The sequence below is a fragment of the Vulpes vulpes genome, unplaced genomic scaffold (genome assembly GCF_048418805.1).
Source record: "Vulpes vulpes isolate BD-2025 unplaced genomic scaffold, VulVul3 Bu000000631, whole genome shotgun sequence".
NCBI lineage: Eukaryota > Metazoa > Chordata > Mammalia > Carnivora > Canidae > Vulpes > Vulpes vulpes.
Window position 1 is genome coordinate 642,501 of NW_027325738.1, and position 20,769 is coordinate 663,269.

At 32.4% G+C, this 20,769-nt stretch overlaps 1 protein-coding gene across 1 annotated transcript in view; it reads right to left on the minus strand.

The window, feature by feature from the left end:
• The window catches only part of LOC112912588 (low-density lipoprotein receptor-related protein 1B-like), a 332,717-nt gene extending 312,267 nt beyond the window's left edge, over positions 1-20,450 (minus strand). Inside the window, exons 1-3 of the mRNA XM_072745200.1 lie at positions 20,345-20,450; positions 10,360-10,549; positions 7,261-7,465 (exon numbers count right to left, since the gene is read on the minus strand). Of these exons, the coding sequence (XP_072601301.1) occupies positions 7,261-7,465; positions 10,360-10,549; positions 20,345-20,450 (501 nt within the window). The remainder of the gene's footprint in view (positions 1-7,260; positions 7,466-10,359; positions 10,550-20,344) is intronic.
• Between the last annotated feature and the right edge of the window lie 319 nt (positions 20,451-20,769).

Here is a 20,769-nt window from a genome sequence, read left to right on the forward strand (position 1 = left end):
GTGAAGAAACTATATAATTGCATAAAAAATAAAGAGAAAGTAATCCAAACATGACACTACATAAAGCCATCAATCATAATGGAAGAGAACAAGAGAAGAAGAAAAAATCAGAAAAGAACTACAAAAAACAGCCTGAAAAATTTTAACAAAATGGCACTATAAATAGCTATCAGTAATTACTTTAAATATAAATGTACTAAATGCTCCAATCAAAATAAATAGAATGGGTAGCATTGGTGGTATTTTGAGCATAGCTGCCATCAAAAGACATAGCTGAATGAATTACAAAAGAAAAGTTTCCTGTCTATGTTGTCTACAAGACAGTCACTTCAGACCTATAGATATACAGACTGAAAATAAAGGGATAGAAAGAGATATTCCATGCAAATAGAAACAAAAAGTAATCTGAGGTAGTAATACTTATATCAAACAAAATAAACTTTAAAACAGACCATACATAACTAGAGACAAGGGCATGACATAATAATAAAGAGATCAATACAATAAGAGAATATACTAATTGCAAATATCTATGCACCCAACATCAGAGTACCTAAAAAGATAGAGCAAATACTAACAGACATTAAAGGAGAAACTAACAGTAATACAATCATAGTAGGAGACTTTATACCCCAGATACATCAATGAATAGATCATCTAGACAGAAAATAAATAAGGAAACATTGCCCTTAAATTACACATTATTTTAGATTAGATGGACTTAATAGATATATATAGAACATTCCATCTAAAAACTGGTCTATATATTGTTTTCAAGTGCATGGGAAACACTCTCTAGGATAGATCATTAGGCCACAAAACAAGTTTCAATAAGTGTAAGAAGAAGTATTTTTCCCTACCACAACAAGATGAAACTAGGAATCAGTTACAAGAAGTAAACTGGAAAAAAAAAATCACAAAAATGTAGAGATTAAACAACATATGCTACTAAACAACAAGAGAGTCAATGAAAAAAAAATCAAAGGGGAAATAATACATGGGGACAAATGAAAATAGACACAAAATATTCTAAAATCTATGGAATCCAGCAAAAGAAGTTCTAAGAAGGAAGTTTAGTGATATAATCCTACTTATAAAAAAAGAAAAATCTCAAATAAACAATCTAACCTCACACTATAGGAACCAGCAAAGAAAGAACAAACATAGCCCGAAGTTAGTAAAAGGAAGGGAATAATCAAAAGTAAAAAAAAAATAATAATAATAGGAAGATAAATAATAAATAAATAAATAAATAAATAAATAAATAAATAAATAAATAATAGGAAGAAAAAGAACAGAGTAAAAATAAATGAAATAAAGACCAAAACATAGAAAATATCAATAAAAATAAAATAAAGTTCTTTAAAAGGATAAACAAAATTGATAAATTTTATCCAAATTCATCAAGAAAAAACAAGAGGATACAAATACATAAAATCTGAAATCAAAGAGTAAGTTACAACTGACAACATAGAAATACAAAAGATTCTAAGAGACTACTAGGAACTATTGTATGCAAACAAATTGCACAACCTAGAAGAAAATGATAAATTCCTATAAATATACAATCTTCCAAGACTGAATCAGAAAAAATAAAAATGTGAACAGTACGGTTACTAGCAATGACATTGAGTCAGTAGTCACAAAACTCCCAAAAAAACAATTTTACTTAAGCATACGAAGAATAAATAATATCCATTCTTCTCAAATTATTCCAAAAAGCTAAAGAAAAGGGATGCTTCCAAATTTATTCTACAAGGCCAAAATTACCCTGACACAAAAACCAGTCAAAGGCACTGCAAAAAAAAAAAAAAAAAAAATATATATATATATATATACACACACACACACATATATATTTATATATATACACATATATTTATATATTTATATATATGCACATATATATTTATATATACATATATATAGGCAAATATCCTTCATAAACATACATGCAAAGATTCTCAACAAAATATTCAACTCAATTAAAAATTAGAAGAGGAATTGAATAGGCATTTTTCTGAAGAACATACAGAAGGCCAACACATCCGTGGAAAGATGCTCAATATCACTAAACATCAGGGAGCTACAAATCAAAACCACAATGACACAGTAGCTTATACCTGACAGAATGACTAGTATCAAAACAAAACAAAACAACCAAGAAATAACAAGTGTTGGCAAGGATGTGGAGAAATGGGAATGGTCAAGTGTTGATGGTAAGAATATAAACTCGTACAGTCACTATGGAAAACAGTACAGAGGTTCCTCAGAAAATTAAAAATAGTAATACCATATAATTCAGTAATGTCACTTCTGGGTATTTATCCAAAAAACAAAAACTCTAATTGGAAAAGATAAACACACCCATACATTCTATTATTTACAATAGCCAAGATATACAAGCAACCTAAGTGCCCATCAATAGATAAATGGGTAAAGAACATAAAAAATATATATATATCGCAATATTAATTCAGCCGTAAAAAACAATGAACTCTTGCCTTTTGTGAAAACATGGATGGACTTAGAGGGTATTATGCTACATGAAATAAGTCAGAGAAAGTTATGTACTGTATAATCTCATTTATATGTGGAATCAAAAATATAAAACAAACTGACAAAACAAAAACAGACTTATAGACACAGGAGAAAACTGGTAGTTGCCAAAGGTAAGGGAGTTGGGGGGATGGGCAAAACAGATGAAGGGGATTAGGAGGTACAAACTTCCAGCTAAAAAAAAAAAAAAATAAGTCACAGGGATTAAAAGCAAGCATAAGGAATACCGTCAATAATGTAATAATTTTACATGGTGACAGATGGTAGCTAGACTAATTGATCATTTTGTTATGTCTATAAATATTGAATTGCAATGTTGTACACCTGAAATTACTGTAATATTTTATGTCAACTACAATTGAAAAATACAAAAGACACAAATGAAAACAGTTTTTTGTCAAGATTTGGTTGTATTTATAGTCAAAGATTAACACATTTTCTCTATCCGAGGTCTTTAGGTAATACAGAACAATTTCTGTGGAACTCCATGAGCTTTTATTAAATAAAAAGATCCTTATTGGTTAGAATGGACTCTACAGAATTCCATTTTTTTAAAGACAGAATGAAACAAAAGCTACTAGAGATTACATAACCTTGAAATCCTTGTTGTATTATATATTCCTATTGTTTCTATAACCCAACTAGCCAGATGCATATTTATTAAGAGCCAGATGAGTGGGACAGAGGGACTTTACAAAACTTGGTAATGTTCACCTAACCAGTTAATACCAAAAGTAAGGCTTAAATTCAAAATGCCATTAAAAGTATAATTTTAATGGGTTAACTAAACTTCCAATTTTGTATTCTATCATTTATTTGGAAACTTAATTTTTAAATGTTTGTACCTAAATATAATAATATCAGTTTCAAATCTGAATAATAAGCAAACATTCGATTCTACTTAAAGTTGCACAATTTTAGATGCACCTGCACAATGGGAATGTTAAAATTTGAAAGTGAAGGGGATACTGAGAGCAAATATAAAATCCTTACAAAATATGCACCATGAAGAGGTGTTGCATTATGTCTAAACCTTCAAAATATTTATTCAGCAGTTTTAGACAAAAAAAAAAAAACTGTGATAAATGTCCTTGCATGATGGTGGGGTAGCATGTTGACCTTCCCCTGTTGAAACAGCTTTCATGACTTTACTTCCAAGGGATTAGCTTGTTTTGTCATAATAGAGAGAAATTACAAGCAGTATATTTAAAAAGAACACACAAATTCTAGGTAGTTTTTAGAGTACAGTTTTAAATGGGACAATGTGTCACTTAGATTTAGATGCTTTCCTTCTCCATCAGTTTCACTAACTTTTTTTTTAATGTGTATCAAAATGAGTGATGTGAACTGAAAAGCTATGGATTCGATTTTGAAAAGGGGCAAATCTACTTGTTTTATTAAGTAAATCAGTAGTACCTTAGATTTTACTAGGCCTATTTTCATATTCAGTAATAAAATATTCACCTGTGCAAAGGATATGTAACATTAAAGAAATAGGAAGAAACAGGAAAAATAAATTTATTACTAGCTGCAAGGCATGCAGAGGTGGCCATACTTATACATCTAGCCACATCCATTTTTCTAACTAAAAATGCTCCCAAGTATAGCATGATGGTTGAAAGCACTGGCTCTTGATTGAATAATACCACAGAGCCTTCTCTGCCATGTATGTGACTTAGGTGTTATTGAACAGCTACTAAGCTTCTCTGTGACTTATTTTCTTCATCAGTTAAGTGGGAATAATTATAATAATGCCTACCACATAGGAATACTATGAAAATAAAATGAAATATGAAAAGCTCAGCACAGTATCTAGAGCACTGTTAGCATTCACTGACCTGTTAGCTAGTACGGTGGTTAATAGGTTGATATAACTCTCAGAAGCCTTAAAAAGTGAAAATGAACGATAGTGTATTTTAATTAATAAACAGTCTCTAGGTCAAATTTTGTAAAAGCATTAGAGGATTTTAAAAATGCATCGCTTATTTTATTAGCAAAAATATACATTATCATATTGTTCACTGTAGCCAGCCAGAAAGTATCCCGGTTTAGACAAGGATGCAAAATGGAAAGTTGAAATCTTAACTAGGTATATAGTTTTTGAAATGTCAAAAGAAATCTTTTAAGTTAAATTAGAGATCTGATGACTGAACCACTTAAATTACCATACATTAGAATATACTGTGGAGGTGAAAACAAAGTAGGTATATAGAAAAGTAACTGAAGTGAATAAAGCAGTGCTATAAGGCACTGTGGAAGCATTTTTTTCGTACCAGGATCCAGTAGAAAATAGTACCACATCCAGGACAATAATTTTCCTGACTGATTTTTTACAAGTATTATCCAGTAGTTTCATTTAGAGTTTCTTTGCTATATCCTGGGCATATACTTTTGTACTGGATCCTCATAATAACCCTGAAAATTAGGTAGATAATCTGTATATTGGAAAACTATAATTTATGAAGATTAAATGTTTTACTAAAGGTTACATGGCCTCTATTTTTATTATTTTTAACTGATGATGGCTAATTTTCATCCAATAGCTATTATTTTATTTTGTTAAGAAATTATTTAATTTATTTAACAAAAAAAAAAGTATCAATTTCTCCCACTCACACCACCTTTTGCAACCATCAATCTGTTCTCTGTATCTATGAGATTGTTTACTTGTTTTCTATGATTCTACATATAAGGGAGGTCATAAGGTATTTGTCTTTTTCTGAGTTATTTTACTTAGAATGCCCTCAAGGTCCATCCACACTGTCTCAAATGGCAAAATAGCATTCTTTTTTTTATGGTTGAATAATATTGCATTGAATAAATATATCATATTTTCTTTATTCATTTAGCTATTGATGGACACTTGTGTTGCTTCTACATCTTGCCTGTTGTATATAATGCTGCAATTAACATAGGAGTGGATATATCTTTTTAAATTTATATTTCTGTTTTCTTGGTTTAAATACTCAGAAGTGGAATGGCTGCATTATATGGTATTTTTGTTTTTTATTTTTTGAGGAACCTCCATTCTGTTTTCCATAGTGACTGTACCGATTTATATTTTCACCATCAGAGTACAAAAGTGTTCCCTTTTCTTTCATCCTTGCCAACACTTATTTCTTGTCCTTTTGATAATAGCCATTTTAACTGGTACGAGGTGATATCTCCTTGTGGTTTTGATTTGCATTTCACCAATGAATAACGTTGAGCATCTTTTCATGTGTCTGTTGGCCATCTGTATATCCTTTTTGGGAAAATGTCTATTCCATCCATCTGCCTTTTAGAATCATATTGATTTGTTCTATTGAGTTGTATGAGTTCTTTATATATTTTGGTTATTACCTCACATGGCTTTGAATTGGAAAAGATAGACCAAGAATTTGATCACAGTTATTGCCTTTAACACAAACTGTATTCATCAGGTCATAGTTAATTATTATTCCTATGTGCCTTAAGCACTCAACTGTCCTATAATCAGTACTACCTAAAGTTGTCACTCCACAATAAGATGAGTGACCTGTACTAGAATGTAAATCAATGCATTTCTTCACTCATCAAGAAACTCTCTCACTATCTCTCTATGTCTCTCTCTCACACACACACAAATGTCCATATCTATATACACACATATATACACACATACAAACATATATGTATATATACAATTAGTTTCCCAGGGATAATTATATCTATAATATATATAAATTTATATCGTATACAGGTATATATCTATATGTATAAATATATTTATAGGGATATATTCAATTGAATTAAACAGTATGCTTGATGGTGTAGATAAGGCATTAACAAACTATGCCCTGCTAGTTGATTGCCTTTATCCGTAAATCAAGTTTTACTGAAATACCATCATACCCATTCATTTACATATTCCCTATGTCTGCTTTTAGTGTTGCAGTTGTGATAGAAACAATATGGCCCATAAAGCTTCAAATATTTACTATGTGGTACTTCAGGAAATTCAGTGAAGGAACAAAGAGACACAGGATCATTTTGCCCTTTAGGCACGCGCTGGGCTGGGGATACAAGGGTCAAGATTTCTCCAGTTTGTGTTACCACCCATATATTAATTGCCTGAGCTCTGAGCTTTCCCAGTTGCTAAGAATTGCTGTTCTCATAGAATAAATGTACTATTCTACAGACCCCAAATACCTGCCATAAAGGTTCTACAGAGGCAGCATTAAACTGTTCCATTAACATTTTATTTGGAACCCAGAGAAAAGAGAATACATATGACCCTCACAGAATTCCCATTTTTTTTACTTCAAAGCTTTTAGGTTGTTTTGAGGACCCAAGCATAGACAGAGGATTATTTTCTTCTTTTCCAATGTTCTTTTATCCCAGGGAAGCAAATCAATTTGATTTCACATTTAAAAATATATAACTAACAAGGCTTATGCAAATCACTCTGACAATTCCAGTTCAATTAATAATTAAGAAAAACTTGGTTATTATCTCTCCAGAATAAAGTTTGTAAGAGTTAGACAGTCTCAATGGGAACAAAGGAGTAATTTTTTCAAAATATCATCCACTTTTCTTTTTCAGTTTATATTCAATTGGATTGGTTCAAACATTTACAAATTGAGAAATCTCTTGATACACATATTTCAGGGAAGTACAAAGCATATTTTTTTCAAATGTATTATTGTTTAAATCTAGAAGAAAGAAAATCTGTTAACTTACATGTCTCTGAGATCCATCATATTCACACCTTTCAATTTTTCCTAGGCTGCCATCTGAGAAATACAGCTTCTCTGCACGGTGGTCAATGGTGAGACCATTTGGAGTGAGTATGTCTGTACTGACCACCACTTGAGCATTTTTCCCAGTCAGGGTAGATCTCATGATACTTGGATGCTGTTCATTCCAGTTGGTCCAAAACATTAAACTAATTGAAATGAAAATTGTGATAATAAATTAAAATTTTAATAAACAATAGAAACAGTAGAAATGTGGTGAGGTTAAGCTGTTTAAAAGGAAGCAAAATTGTTTGTCTCATATTCTAAAACCCTTAAGTAAGTCTAGCTATTAAGTGGAGATGCATATATCATATATACATGTATATTTTTCTGAGGTTCTTAAATAAAACCTGAAAACTATTTCTGAAAAATAATTATCTTGTACATTCCCTCAAATAATTAAGTTGAGTCAGTTTGATATATAATGACAATTTATTTTAATTATGGGAAAACAGTTATCTTAAATTTTCTGTGAATTGCAAATATATTCTAACTTATTAATGTCATGTTTTAGCAGATTGATTATAATTGTTTAGACATCGTTCTTAACCTAACTGTATTTCTTTTCTAATTGGTAAATATAAAAAATATCCTTCTCCTTACTGGTTTGCTTTTTAAATTCTGCATTCTCTTTTATATATGTTTTAGAGAAATAGAATTAATAAACTTTATATTTCTTTAATTTCTTTTTTTCTCTTCTCTGTCAGTGTAATTTTTTAAAAATGACAATGTTGCTTTTGGAATTCCAGATATTACTCTCACCTCCCTAAAAGTATTATCTATTACTTACAGAGTTTATAGAATGTTTTAAATCAGTGTTCTATCAACCTAATTTGAGGAAGCCATTACAAGTCACTTGAAGACTAGAGAGTCTGTTGAGTTTCAGTTTCTAGTCCCTATATTTATGGAAGCAGCTCTTCTTTCTCTTCTTCTTCTTCTTCTTTTTTTTTTTCTTCTTTCTCTTCTTTTACCTATAGGACTGTCCCTAAGAGTTTATTTGAAGACTAGTTATTGCTCAGAATGGCAAAAAAGGGAAGGAAGGAAGGAAGGAAGGAAGGAAGGAAGGAAGGAAGGAAGGAAAGAAGGAAGGAAGGAAGGAAGGAAGGAAGGAAGGAAGGAAGGAAGGAGGGAAGGAAGGAAGGAAGGAAGGAAGGAAGGAAGGAAGGAAGGAAGGAAGGAAGGAAAGAGGAAGGGACAGAGAGGCTATCAGGAAAGCTGTTTTACTTATTTGAAAAAAATATGCTAAATATATTTTGACAAAGAAAAAGTATTTGAAATAATATTTCATATGCACAGCAAGATTGCATATATCATTCCTATGTATGATCATTTAAAGGTCATATAGAATTACAACTGAATAAAGTTTTCAATACGGGTTTTTGAGTATTATGCAAACACCAATTACTAAACAATGCTTAAGTCACAACAAAATCTTTCTACTTATTAATTTAAAATATAACCTCTACCAACTGAGAAAAGCTGGGTCAACTATGCTCTTTATTAAAATGTTTCATAGCCTTTCCATCTATCCTGCGGAATATAAAAGCATTCAAAATGAACCTGTGTCAAAAATATTTTGTCCAATGACTAGGTAAATTTGCAAAAACAAATGGCATTTCACTTTCTTAAGTTACACAGTAGCTTTATCCACATACTGTGACTTTTAAAAGAAAACATTTTGGTATGTTTAATTCCAATTTACAGTTCACTATATGCAAGATGGAAGTGTAATGTTAGCTTATGTAGTAATATTATAGGATAAACCAGTTAAACCAAGCATATATAATATAAATTATCAGTGATTGCCCTTATGTTTATTTCAAAATTGTCTTAGAAATTCCTTTGATTAGCTGCAGAATATTTATTATTGTCCTAAGATTCTCCTGGTGAACCATCGAGATCAGTGCAGTTGATTTAACAAGAAGCTGTATTGTGATACATCAGTGGTGTGAGCCAAACCAGCTCTGCCTTGGCATCTGAAGACCTGTGTGCATCTGAACTAAGTCACCAGAACTGTGTGAGGAACTTTCTCTCAACCTTCAGAGTCTTCATTTATAATATGAAGGTATTTAATTGAATTAAATCTAATCTCATTTGTAGCTCTGTAAGAGTATCCAGATGTAGTTATTCACACACTGATGAATTTATGCAATCATCCTTTCAAGTGGTCAGGGTCAGTGTTTATCAGTAATTGTTTTTGTTTATTCTTCATTTTTTCTTTACCACATCTAAAAAGAGCTCTTCAATTTCTACTTACTGAAAGCCAGAGTTACCTGACTGTTATTTGATTAATTTAAGAGCAAAAGGACTTTCCAGTAGTTAACAAATTTCCTACTATATGGAAGTAGAACTTCATAAATGTCCTTGTTCTATATAACACAACTTTGTTCTTCTTTTTTTCATACAATTGCTTCCTTACGGCATCCACTTCATACATGAATTTCTTCTAATTTGTTTTGGTTTTTGTTCTCTTATATCATGGCCTGAGCATTTCTTCTTGTCATGAAATCTTGGTAAGTATTATTATAAATGCCTGCACAATATATCATCAAACACATGTGAAGAACTTAGACGATTGTCAAGTCTTTTGATAATAAAGCTGCACACAAAGATTTATTGTTGTTTTCTCTGTATTTTCTCTGTATTTTGATTGGACAGACTCGTCAAAATTATTTAATTAGATTATAGAAATATCTTTTAGTTTTCAATACATGTTAATAGTTTTTTTAAGATTTATCATTTCAATCAGCTATGCATTAATGTCTTCTTCAAATACCTTTTCCAACACAGTATTGTTTCTATTTTCCCTTTCATCATTTACATTTGCTTTTGCTGCAATTCTCACGGAGTTGATACCTAGCATTTCATAAGTCTGAATTCTAACTATTCACATTAACGATGCTCATATTAAAGAATTAGCTTCATGAATTGGGAAAGGAGAACTTCAAAGAAAACTTGTATTTTAAAAGTTAATTCATTTTAAAATTAACATAATTTTGGTAATCTTTGACATATGAAGAAATAACAATTCACTGTTTCTTACTTTTGGCATTCATCCAGGGCAAGCACATGCGGGTGGTCATCCTCTGACATGGCAATGACAGCTTCTCTGTCAAATGCTCCTGGCCGAGTCTGGTCCACTGTGTGTCTGGTGATGGATGAGGTAGTGGAGCTGGTCCAGTATAGTGTATCCCAAGCTCTGTGATAGGCAAGTCCTTCAACAGAACCCACATCTGTTGGGGGAAGGAAAATAATACATTTACACTTTTATCTACAAAAGATATAGTACCTTAAATGCCTTTTCTGTCAAGAATGAATAAATGAATATATAAATATTCATATATTTACATGTTATTTTAGCAATCATTTATTCAAAAACTCTCCAGAATAAAGACATAATTTTGGTGCCTGCAATTGATAGCTGATTACAGACAGAAAAACTGAGCTATGAACTGGTATAGTTGTCTCAAGAGCAGTTCTTGCAAAATCATGTCATTAAAACCTGAAACTTCTCACTCTCCCTCAAGAAAAAAATCTCAAATAAGCAATTGATTTTTATGTAAGAAAATGGTGTCTCTTTTTTTCATATCTTAATCATTAACTTTCCAAAAGTGTGCAATAATTTAGAGATGCTTTTGAAAATCATGTTACATAATCCTAATGAATTTTATTTTGATACTATATCTGAAGACATCAAGGAAAAATAAACACATCAAAAACTACAACAGTATTGAAAAGCCAAATTTAACACCACACTTCCAACTATCAAACAATGGTAGAGAATGTTTAATAAGTTATTGTAGCAAGTTCTTTGATTCTATTCAACTAATGTGATATAAAAATAAAAGAAAATGAAATTAAATACCAGCTAATGTATGCTTTAAGTGTTGTCAGAGAAGATAAATGGTAGTACACAGATTCCAGTACATAAAAGTGACAATGTGAAAAACAAGAGTAATTATTTCTTAGAACTGTATTCCTAATTACTAGGATAACACAAGATAGCTCTTTTTTTTTTCCAGAGGTGGTTTGAGTACCTTTTTTTAGTATAACCAAATTATTACAATTTTCCTTTGTGTTGTCTATTTTCCTCAGAGTTATTACTCTTAGGATGTTTAATTTCAGGAAGAGTATATATATATATATATATATAGCTTTGGCAGTCATGCTAAGAAATTAGCATGATAAGAGGCAGAGCTTTTGTACTGTTTTTCCTCTCAAAGAATCCCTGAAAGGAATTATTCAGCTATTCTAAAATTAGGTAGATAAAAAGGGTTATTTTCAGGTTTAAGATGGGTAAATATTTAGTTTCATGGTCAATCAATAGGATTTAGTGGGAGTATTGCAAAACAATATTAAAGTCTTTTAACTGGATTTCATTTATGTAAGTTTTGTCATTATTTTCTTCTACACAGAACAGAGAAAAATTCACTAACAATAAAATTATTAGCTACCATTTATTGAGCACTGTCTTTCTGCTAGGAATTGTGCTATTTTGCATCCATCGATATATTTGTAAAGCTACTCTATGAAGTTTGTTTTATTGTTCTTTTTTTCCTAAGAAGACAACTGAACCCCATGGTCACAGGACTGATAGAGTTAAAGATTATTAACACAGGTTCATCTGCTTCCAAAATCCTGTATTCTTTAGCACTACCATTTAGGGATGGGTTTATAGCCCCTATCACCTATTCTCAACTATACAAAGATGGAATCAAACAAATGACTCATTAGTTTCAACTTGTCTGACTCTAGGTGAATTGGACAACCGGTAATTTACTCTGAGTGGCCTCCTCTCAAACATTCAACAAAACAATATGTAAGAAATTAATGTGGGTAGGGAAACTTAGGCCAGAGATGATGAGGAAAATTATGAAATACAATCACAATAAAATCTGTTCAACTCCTTTTACATGAATCATGGTGTTCTTACTTGAGGTAAGGAAGTGGGAGGTTGATAATGGTTAAAGATGTTTTAATTATTAATTAAAAAATTATCCATTCTGCTGTATTTTTTACACTTTCAAACCATGTCAGAAATGAAGCTAACTCTATTATAGTAAGCAGCATTATGCTCCTTCACCATTCACAAACAGAATGAGAAATGGCATAGCTCTGGAAAAATCTACATAGATTCATCCACTCTCATTCTGTATCTTCCCCCTCCCTTGGCTTTGACAGATCTTCTTTATAGCCACCTTTCCCCTGGCACACCAGGAACAAAACACTTGGTATCACCATTGAGATGAAGCTGTCTTTTTCCATAGATGATATAGGTCCAGGTTTACTAGAATACATAATACACTTCATTGTCCAGGTACAATCTCTTACTTTATTTTTGTAATATAAAGTTACTGACAGTACACTTAATCATAATCTGATGTTACATTACAAAGTATTGCGGTAATGCATTTTTTTCTCAAAAAGATATCTCTCTATAAAAATTTTATTTGTCATTAATAGAGCCAATTAAAGACATCTATAAAATTAAAAATCATGAAAAATATCTTAGTTGAGATAAGACATTCATGTCATTTTTATGATTATTTCACACAATGTGGGTTCCTGTGTGTTTGTGTGTGTATGTATATGTGTGTATATTTGAACATTAAGGTAGAATAAAAACTTTGAGTTACTTGTCTTGGCAGATAATTATGTAGTTTGAAAATTAAAGTAAAATGCCTATCTATCCAGTAAACTAGCCCTCAAATATTAAACAGAATTAAACATCTTTTGGAACTCATGGACTGAGAATGGGCATTTAAAAAAAAATATATATATATATATATATATATATATATGATATATTTATCTGATATATATATCATATGTTATATGTTATATATATGTTATATATACATATAAAAACACTGATATATATATATATATCACTTATTGGGCATTATCTTTCTGATATATATCAGTGTTATTTTTGCAACTCCATACTTATTGCCTCAGCAAAATAATTATATTGAAAGTGTGATGCACAACCAAGTAAAAATATTACCTTCCTATTCCATGCATTTATTAAAAAAAAAGTGAAAGAGGTCCCTTCCCTCCATCCTTCTTTGAGCTGGGAATTAGGTTTGGCTAAGCATGAATGAGGTCCCGATACGTTTTTGTAGAAGTAAGAAGAGGAAGCCAGTTCATTAAAAAATACAAGGCAGGCAAGTAGCTCAGAACCATGGCTATACTTCATTTCCTGGATTCTAATTTCCACATAAATAAACAAGGAAATTGATCCTACCAGCCTGGCACACCAGAAACTACTCTGACAGCTACCCAGAAGACGTCATAGAGAACACACATTCATCTCATCACCACTCAAGAAGGGGCAACAGCTCCTTCTTGTCTTTATGGTGTTCAGGATAAGAGCTTACAGAATGGGAAAGGCAATGAAAGATTTTCTCGGGAGGCATCTACATGTACAAAACATTGCCATTCATCTGGCTGGAACAATAATCACAGATTAAATCCTGTGGCAAAATTAACAGGAAAATAATATTTATTTTAAAGATGTGCTATAAAAAAATAAAGATATGCTATAACTGCAAAGCATCATCATGGCCTCTCTTGTTGGAAGTATCCTATTCTCTTACTCATTGGCTTATTACTAAAGCCATGAAGTATTAGAAGGTTTGTCGTTTGAAATTTTATCAGTAGTATAAAGCACCCTAATTTTGTCTGCAGGATCTAAAGACAGAGAGCAGGTTCAATTTTCAACCCAGGTACTAAATGAGGGTATACAAATGGGTGATAAAACATAAAACATGTTTGATATTATCAGCCATCAAAGAAATGCAAATCAAAATCATACTTCACATACATTATGATGACTGTAATTTTAAAAGAAAATAACAAGTTTTAGCAAAGATGTGGAAGACGTGAAGCCCTCATACATTGCTGGTGGGAATATAAAATAGTGCAGCTGCTGTGGAAAACAGTGTGGCAGTTTTTCAAATGTTAAATATATAATTACCATTTGACAAAACAATTCCACTAGTAGATCCATACTCAAGAGAAATGAAAATGTATACCTACATGGACACACATGTTCAATGCAATTTTATTCATAAAGGCCAAAAGCAGAACTAGCCCAAATATCAATCACCTGTTGAATGATGAATGGATTGTGGTATATCTATACAATGGAATATTTTTCAGCAATAAGAAAAAATGAAGTACTGATATAAGCTAAAACATGAATGAACCATGAAAATAGTACACTAAGTACAAGAATCCAGTCACATTAGACCACTTATTCTACAATTTCCTTTACATTACATCTTTAAAAGCATAAAATAGATCAGTGATTGGTTAGACAGCATGGGGCAGGAGAATAAAAAGTAATTGCTAATTGGTATGAGCTTTTCCTGAAGAGTGGGGTGTGGAAAATATTGTCAAATTGATGGTCATTATGGTTACACAACTCTGAAAATAGTAATAGACACTTTAAATGAGTGAAATGGTATATGGATGATCAAACGAGGAGCACTCTTGAAGGAAAGGTATAAAATAATATGAGAATAAGCATCAATAAATTGGATACAATTTAGGGTCTAATTTATAAACACTTACATTTCTATTATGAGTCTAGCCACAGTGGACAAAAATGGGTGTTTTAATTTTGTTAGCCAGTGAGGATACTGATGTAGTTTTAGAATATAGGTGAGGTTTAGTGGGGTGAGGTCCAGAGCCAACGACCAAGAAAGAATACTTGAGCTGTCTGTCCTTGGTGCAAAATAGTGGTTTTATTAAAGCACGGGGACAGGACCCGTGGGCAGGAGGAGGTGCTGCTTGGGGTTGGCTTGTGAGGGGTGGCTGATTATATACTTGGGAGTTGGGGAAGGTAAGGAAAAGGGAAATTTTCAAAAGAATTTTTGTATGCTAAAGAGGACCTATGAGATATTAGAGGCCTTGTCATTGTCAAATTAAGGTTGTTTTTCCCTCTAGTAAAGCATTAACATTAAGATACTTGGGAGTTTCTTTCTGGAAGTTAGGTTATTGATAAGAATGCTTTTTTTTTCTTGCAAATCACTAAGACATTTTCTAAACTGAGGGAGACTCCTGTCTATAGGACTACAATCTCTATAAGTTAACTATTTGTTTTTCCTTTCCCTTAGCTTTATGGCAGCCAGGAGTGCCTTGAGGAATGTCACACACATCCCACCTCTTGGGGAGTGAGGGGGTATTAGAGGAGTGTCAGCTTGTGCTTTGTCCTCTGCTAGCCTTCTGTTCCTTCATCAGATACTGTAGGAAATTAAAATACCTGCTAGTTTCTCTTGAGTCTACTTTACCAAAATACTTTACAAATGATTAACTCTGTGGGTTATTTCCCTTTTCTAACTATTCAACTGATAAACTGATTCTAATAGATTTGAATGTAGATCACTTACTATAAATTGGACTACCACCTTCTGGTTTGGAGACATTTTTGTTTTTACATTAATAAATAAAATAAAATGATTATCTAAAATCTTTCAGATATAGGCGTTCATTTTTATTTCCTCAGACTATGTAAGGACATTAACAAATCACATACCTAATAGGTATCAGTAGAGGGTACTGGCCAGGGTAAGATCTGAACTTTCTGATATTCATTCAGATTGGAAATGGCCTACTAGAGGCTGCCAAATATTGGAAATGGCAACCCTGATCACATCTAAACTACAGCAACAGCTTTTATCTGTACACTTTGCCCCAAATCTTTATGTTCTTATATTCTTTACTTTTAAAAACCTCAACATATTTTACTAGTCCGATTTACTAAAAACTAAAAAAAAAAAAAAAAAAAAGAAAAGAAAAGAAAAGGAAAAAAAATCAAAATCTATATGATAGTCTACAGGTTTAAATAAGGGACAATTCTACTGGGAAGAAAGTATTGTTTTGTGACTAAATACCTGGAAAACAAAGGCTCTGCTGGAAAACTATTAAGACTTCAGTAATATGGTAAGCATTAAATAAATAAACCAAAACTAATAGCCTGATAAGTACAAAAATAGCTAGTCAAAATATTACGTAATGGAGAGAAGATGCCAATCCAAGTAGCCATTAAAGATGGGGTTCCAGTGAATGAATGTACCTAGGCAACTGCTCCATGTTTGATTACCTGAATTTGACCTTTCTTATGCCCAAAATATTATAAAAATATCTTTCAAGAATGTGGTTACTTAACCTCAGGCCCTCATCCCTCTTGAGATACAACCCATTCAAAGGATTTGAACGGGTAATTGCTTTACATTACTCTTTTGTCCTCAAAAGAGTACTAAAACATGTTTTTCTTTCTAAAAACAAACTTGTTTGCAATCATGCAATCTATCTTGAACAAAGAGAAGCATTCACTATTATCCCAAAAGTGATTTTAATTAGCTGGAACCAGAATACCTCAACTATTTCCAAGTTAGAAGACAGTACCTGCTTTACGTTGCATAACAGAGCAGGACTATTTACTTGGGTTTGCCAGGGGGAAAAAAAGAGGAATTATTTTCCCTAAGGGAGTATTGAAGCAAATTGAAACAGCTTGAAGCTTTTAGGTGACTGTATTTTTTTTCCCCTTAATCTTGTATGTGTGTGTCTGTGTGTGTGTGTATGTTTTCAGGTTTAAAAACATTAAAGATCTTAGTTTCTACCTGAACTTAAAATTCAGCTGAAAATTTTATAAATTCAGACACGTCTCAACAAATGCCTTTATCTTGTTTCACCACTAATGGAAGCAAAAAAATTTAAGCCATGAAAAAAATGAGCATATGGTTAATTATAGTTGTGTCGTTCCTTCAGGAGTAACTGGAGATAAGTACTGACTCAAGGAAGATTAAACTAACATCGGAATGCCTAGGGCTTCCAGGCAAAACATAAACTCCAAGGTTTTTAAAACACTCAAGTATGTCATACCTCGCCCTCCAGGGAAAGGCTGGGAGACCTTCTATGTACAGCCTTTCTTTGAGAGATATAATTAGAAAATCACTTGGAACCCATCCGCATTTCCTTTGTGAGAATGCAGTAAATCTTCAGGCCAAAGTTATCAACTGAAATATTCTTGAGAAGCAGGTGTCTCTACCTATTTCCAAGTGTCTGGATAAAATCCAACATTTTTCCCTTAATCAATCCATACAATACAAAATGGTCTCAACATCAATTCCTTTACAAACAGAACAGATAATAATTTTTTAATATCATATAAAAATAAAGGGAGGCCTTCTTATCCAAACTAAGATCCAGTTTCTCAAGATCCCATTAGATATGTGTTCCCGTGGTGTAAGGCCATCCTCACCTATTCATTGGTTACATAACTTTTGTAAATAATACTCTTCACAGAATAACAGAGGTAAGGAAGTGAGTGGCCAGTATCATTGTTGCACTAGGGTAAAGCTGGAACCCAACAGGACCAAGGGCAGAGCTGATTTACGGTAGATGATCTACTTGCCAAGAGACTATTACATACCCTGTCCTTAAGCTGTCAGGTGATAAAATCTCCAGTCTCTGGAAGAGGGAAAGACATGGTAATGTAAGCTGAATACCTATCTGTATAGCTGTATTTAATTTTGATGGACAGTGCAGAGAGACCTCTTGATGTGGAGAAAATGAGGCTTTGTCCTCATTCCTCTAGGCTTGTAAAAAAAATAAAACTCTTTCATGCAACCCCTTTAGAAACTAATAAATTCAAAAAAATACTTATTTATAAATGATTACTACTTTACTTTTTCTTTCTATTATTTTTAATGGGCCAGAGAAAGCGGTCTTTTTTTTTTTTTTCTGTAAGAAAAGATGAGAACTTTAAAAACACAGCTTTGAGAAAGGCATAGAGATAAGGGCTTTGGGTATCTATAAATAGTATAAATATACATGGTCCTTAAGAGAAGCATAACATTATATCCCCAGCTTGAGAGCTCTCCTTTAGTGGCAAATTAATCATTTCATGGAAAGTACTTGAAGTACATCTGTCAATTGTCCATGTTTGGTTAAATAATAAATGTGGTATGGACAATTAATCAGACTGAACACATACATGTAGCTTCTGCTAATCTTAGGGCCTTCTATATTGAATCCAGTTAAGAGTAGTTACAATGTTGACTTCTGCACCAGAAGCCTAGCATTTTATTGAGCCAATAGTGTATGTATTTCTTCTCTTCGTCCTCCGTCCTCCTCCTCCTCTTTCTTCTCTTTTTCTTCCCCCTCCTCCTCCCCCTCATCCTCCTTGGCTTCTTCTTTTTCCTCCGTTCAGCATTGCCTTTCCTTCTTCATATATCTCATTAACATCACTGATAGCCATTCTTTTTTAACATCACTTCACTTCTGATTCAGAGTCTCACTTACTCCTTCAGGATTCTCTCATCTTCTACAACAATTATCTCTTGCCTAATTCTGCCTTCTGCCTGTTTTTTTGCTTGCTTGTTTATTTTTATATGACCCTTTAGTTTGTGATTTCAGACCTCTGACTTGAATCAATGCCATCCCTTCTATGCCATTCTGTTTCACAGCAAAATTATCTGTTTTGGCTTCTTGGCTCCCTCTTATTGATGGATTTCTGTGGGGTAGAGTGGAGTGGAGGAAATGTTATTCCAGACATCCTTTGTGGCTCTGCCAGTTCTTGGCTTTTTTTTTTTTTTTTATGATTTTATGTATTTATTCAGGAGAGACAAAGGGGGGGGGGCAGAGACACAGGCAGAGGGAGAAGCAGGCTCCATGCAGGGAGCCCAATGCGGGACTCAATCCCGGGACTCTAGGATCACGCTCTGGGCCAAAGGCAGGCACTAAACCTCTGAGCCACCCAGGGATCCCCAGTTCTTGGCTTTTTAAAAGCTACTGTATCAGATGACTGGTCTGAAACATATAAGACTCAGTGCAAACTAACCTTCCATATTCTAATGTTAAATTTGTTTCTTTACCTATCATATGTAAGTAACTTGATACAATATCTATGTTTTTAGCTATATAGAAAAATTAAAATTAAATAATAATTATTTTCTGACTGATTATAATACTTAGAACAAATATATTTAAATAATAAATGAGATATTTTTAATGGCTTTAAAAAATCAAAAGTAACAATAAATTGTCTTGATTTTTAGACTCCAAGTCCCTTTTCCTTTTAAAAGCTTTTCACGTAGGGGTGCTTGGGCAGATAAATTGTTCAAGTGTCTGACTCTTGGTTTTGGTTTAAATCAAGATCTCATGGGTCGATGAGCTCCACCTCAGGCTCCATACTCAGTGGGGAGTCTGCTTGAAGTTTCTCTCCCTCTGCCCCTCCCCACGCTTGCATGTACATGCTCTCTATCTCAAATAAATAAATTTTAAAAATTAAAAATAAATCAAAAGCTTTTAATATATAATAGTTTGTTGTCTTCAGAAAAAAAATGAAGTAGTCATTTGTTGTAGTACAGAACAACTAAGCAAAGATATAAAGCAACATGTCTTTTTGAGGGGTTATCTTTTCAATAGTAATCCCAAGTGAAATGCTTCCTAGTATGCAAATTCATATTTTAATTTGCCTTTCAATATTAGAACAGTTATTGTCAGGAATCCAATAAAAAGTTACAAGATTAACAAATTAAGAGATCTTTAAAAAATATAAAGAATCTAAATGTTTAAGTCTAATTGCCGATTTCATGAAGACATTAACAATTTGAATATAAATTCATTTACACTATCAAGTGAATAAATTTAAGGGATCAATATCATAGTAACCTCCCATTTCATAATTTTTTGACTTATGAGGTGTTCCATTGTTAATATTTTAAATAGATACTATTATTCTTTGATGAAAGCACAAAATTAGATGGAAAAAAAATAAAATAGTGGAATCAATTAAATTAGGTACAGGATTTCCGAAGTATTTTGTATTGATATTAAAATACATCAGAAACATATTCCATAAGGAGGGCAAATGATGAGAGGAGCACTGAGTGTTATTCTATATGTTGACAAATTGTGTTTAAATAAAATAAAATAAATAAAAGAAAAGAAGAGAAATATATCCATAGATTCCCATCAAACCTACAGATCCATTTCCATTGTATCCTGCCCCCTACCTTTAAGAGAAATGAATGTCTTCCTAAAACAGGGAAGTCCACTACTTGTGCTGTTTATCAAGGGCATTGGTCCCCTGCTCTTTCTTACAACATAAAGGTCTCCCATTTTACCAGATCATCTGACATCTTTTATAAGTACCTTGAAACTACACTTTTTAAGATAGCCAGCAATTTCTCAATTGCTAAATCCAATGCACATTTTTTTCATCTTATCTAGTTACTTAGCAGTTGTTGACTGCCTTCCTCCTGAAACCCTTTCAAGAGTTATTCTTTGTTTGCTTGTTTGTTTGACATGTTCTTTCCCATCCTCTCCTATCTCACTGGCTATCTCTTTCCCAGAATCCTCTGCTAGCAACCCTTCCACCCAACCTCTAAAATACAGGTATTATCTAAGGTTTCATTTAGAGTCCTCTTCTTTTCAACTC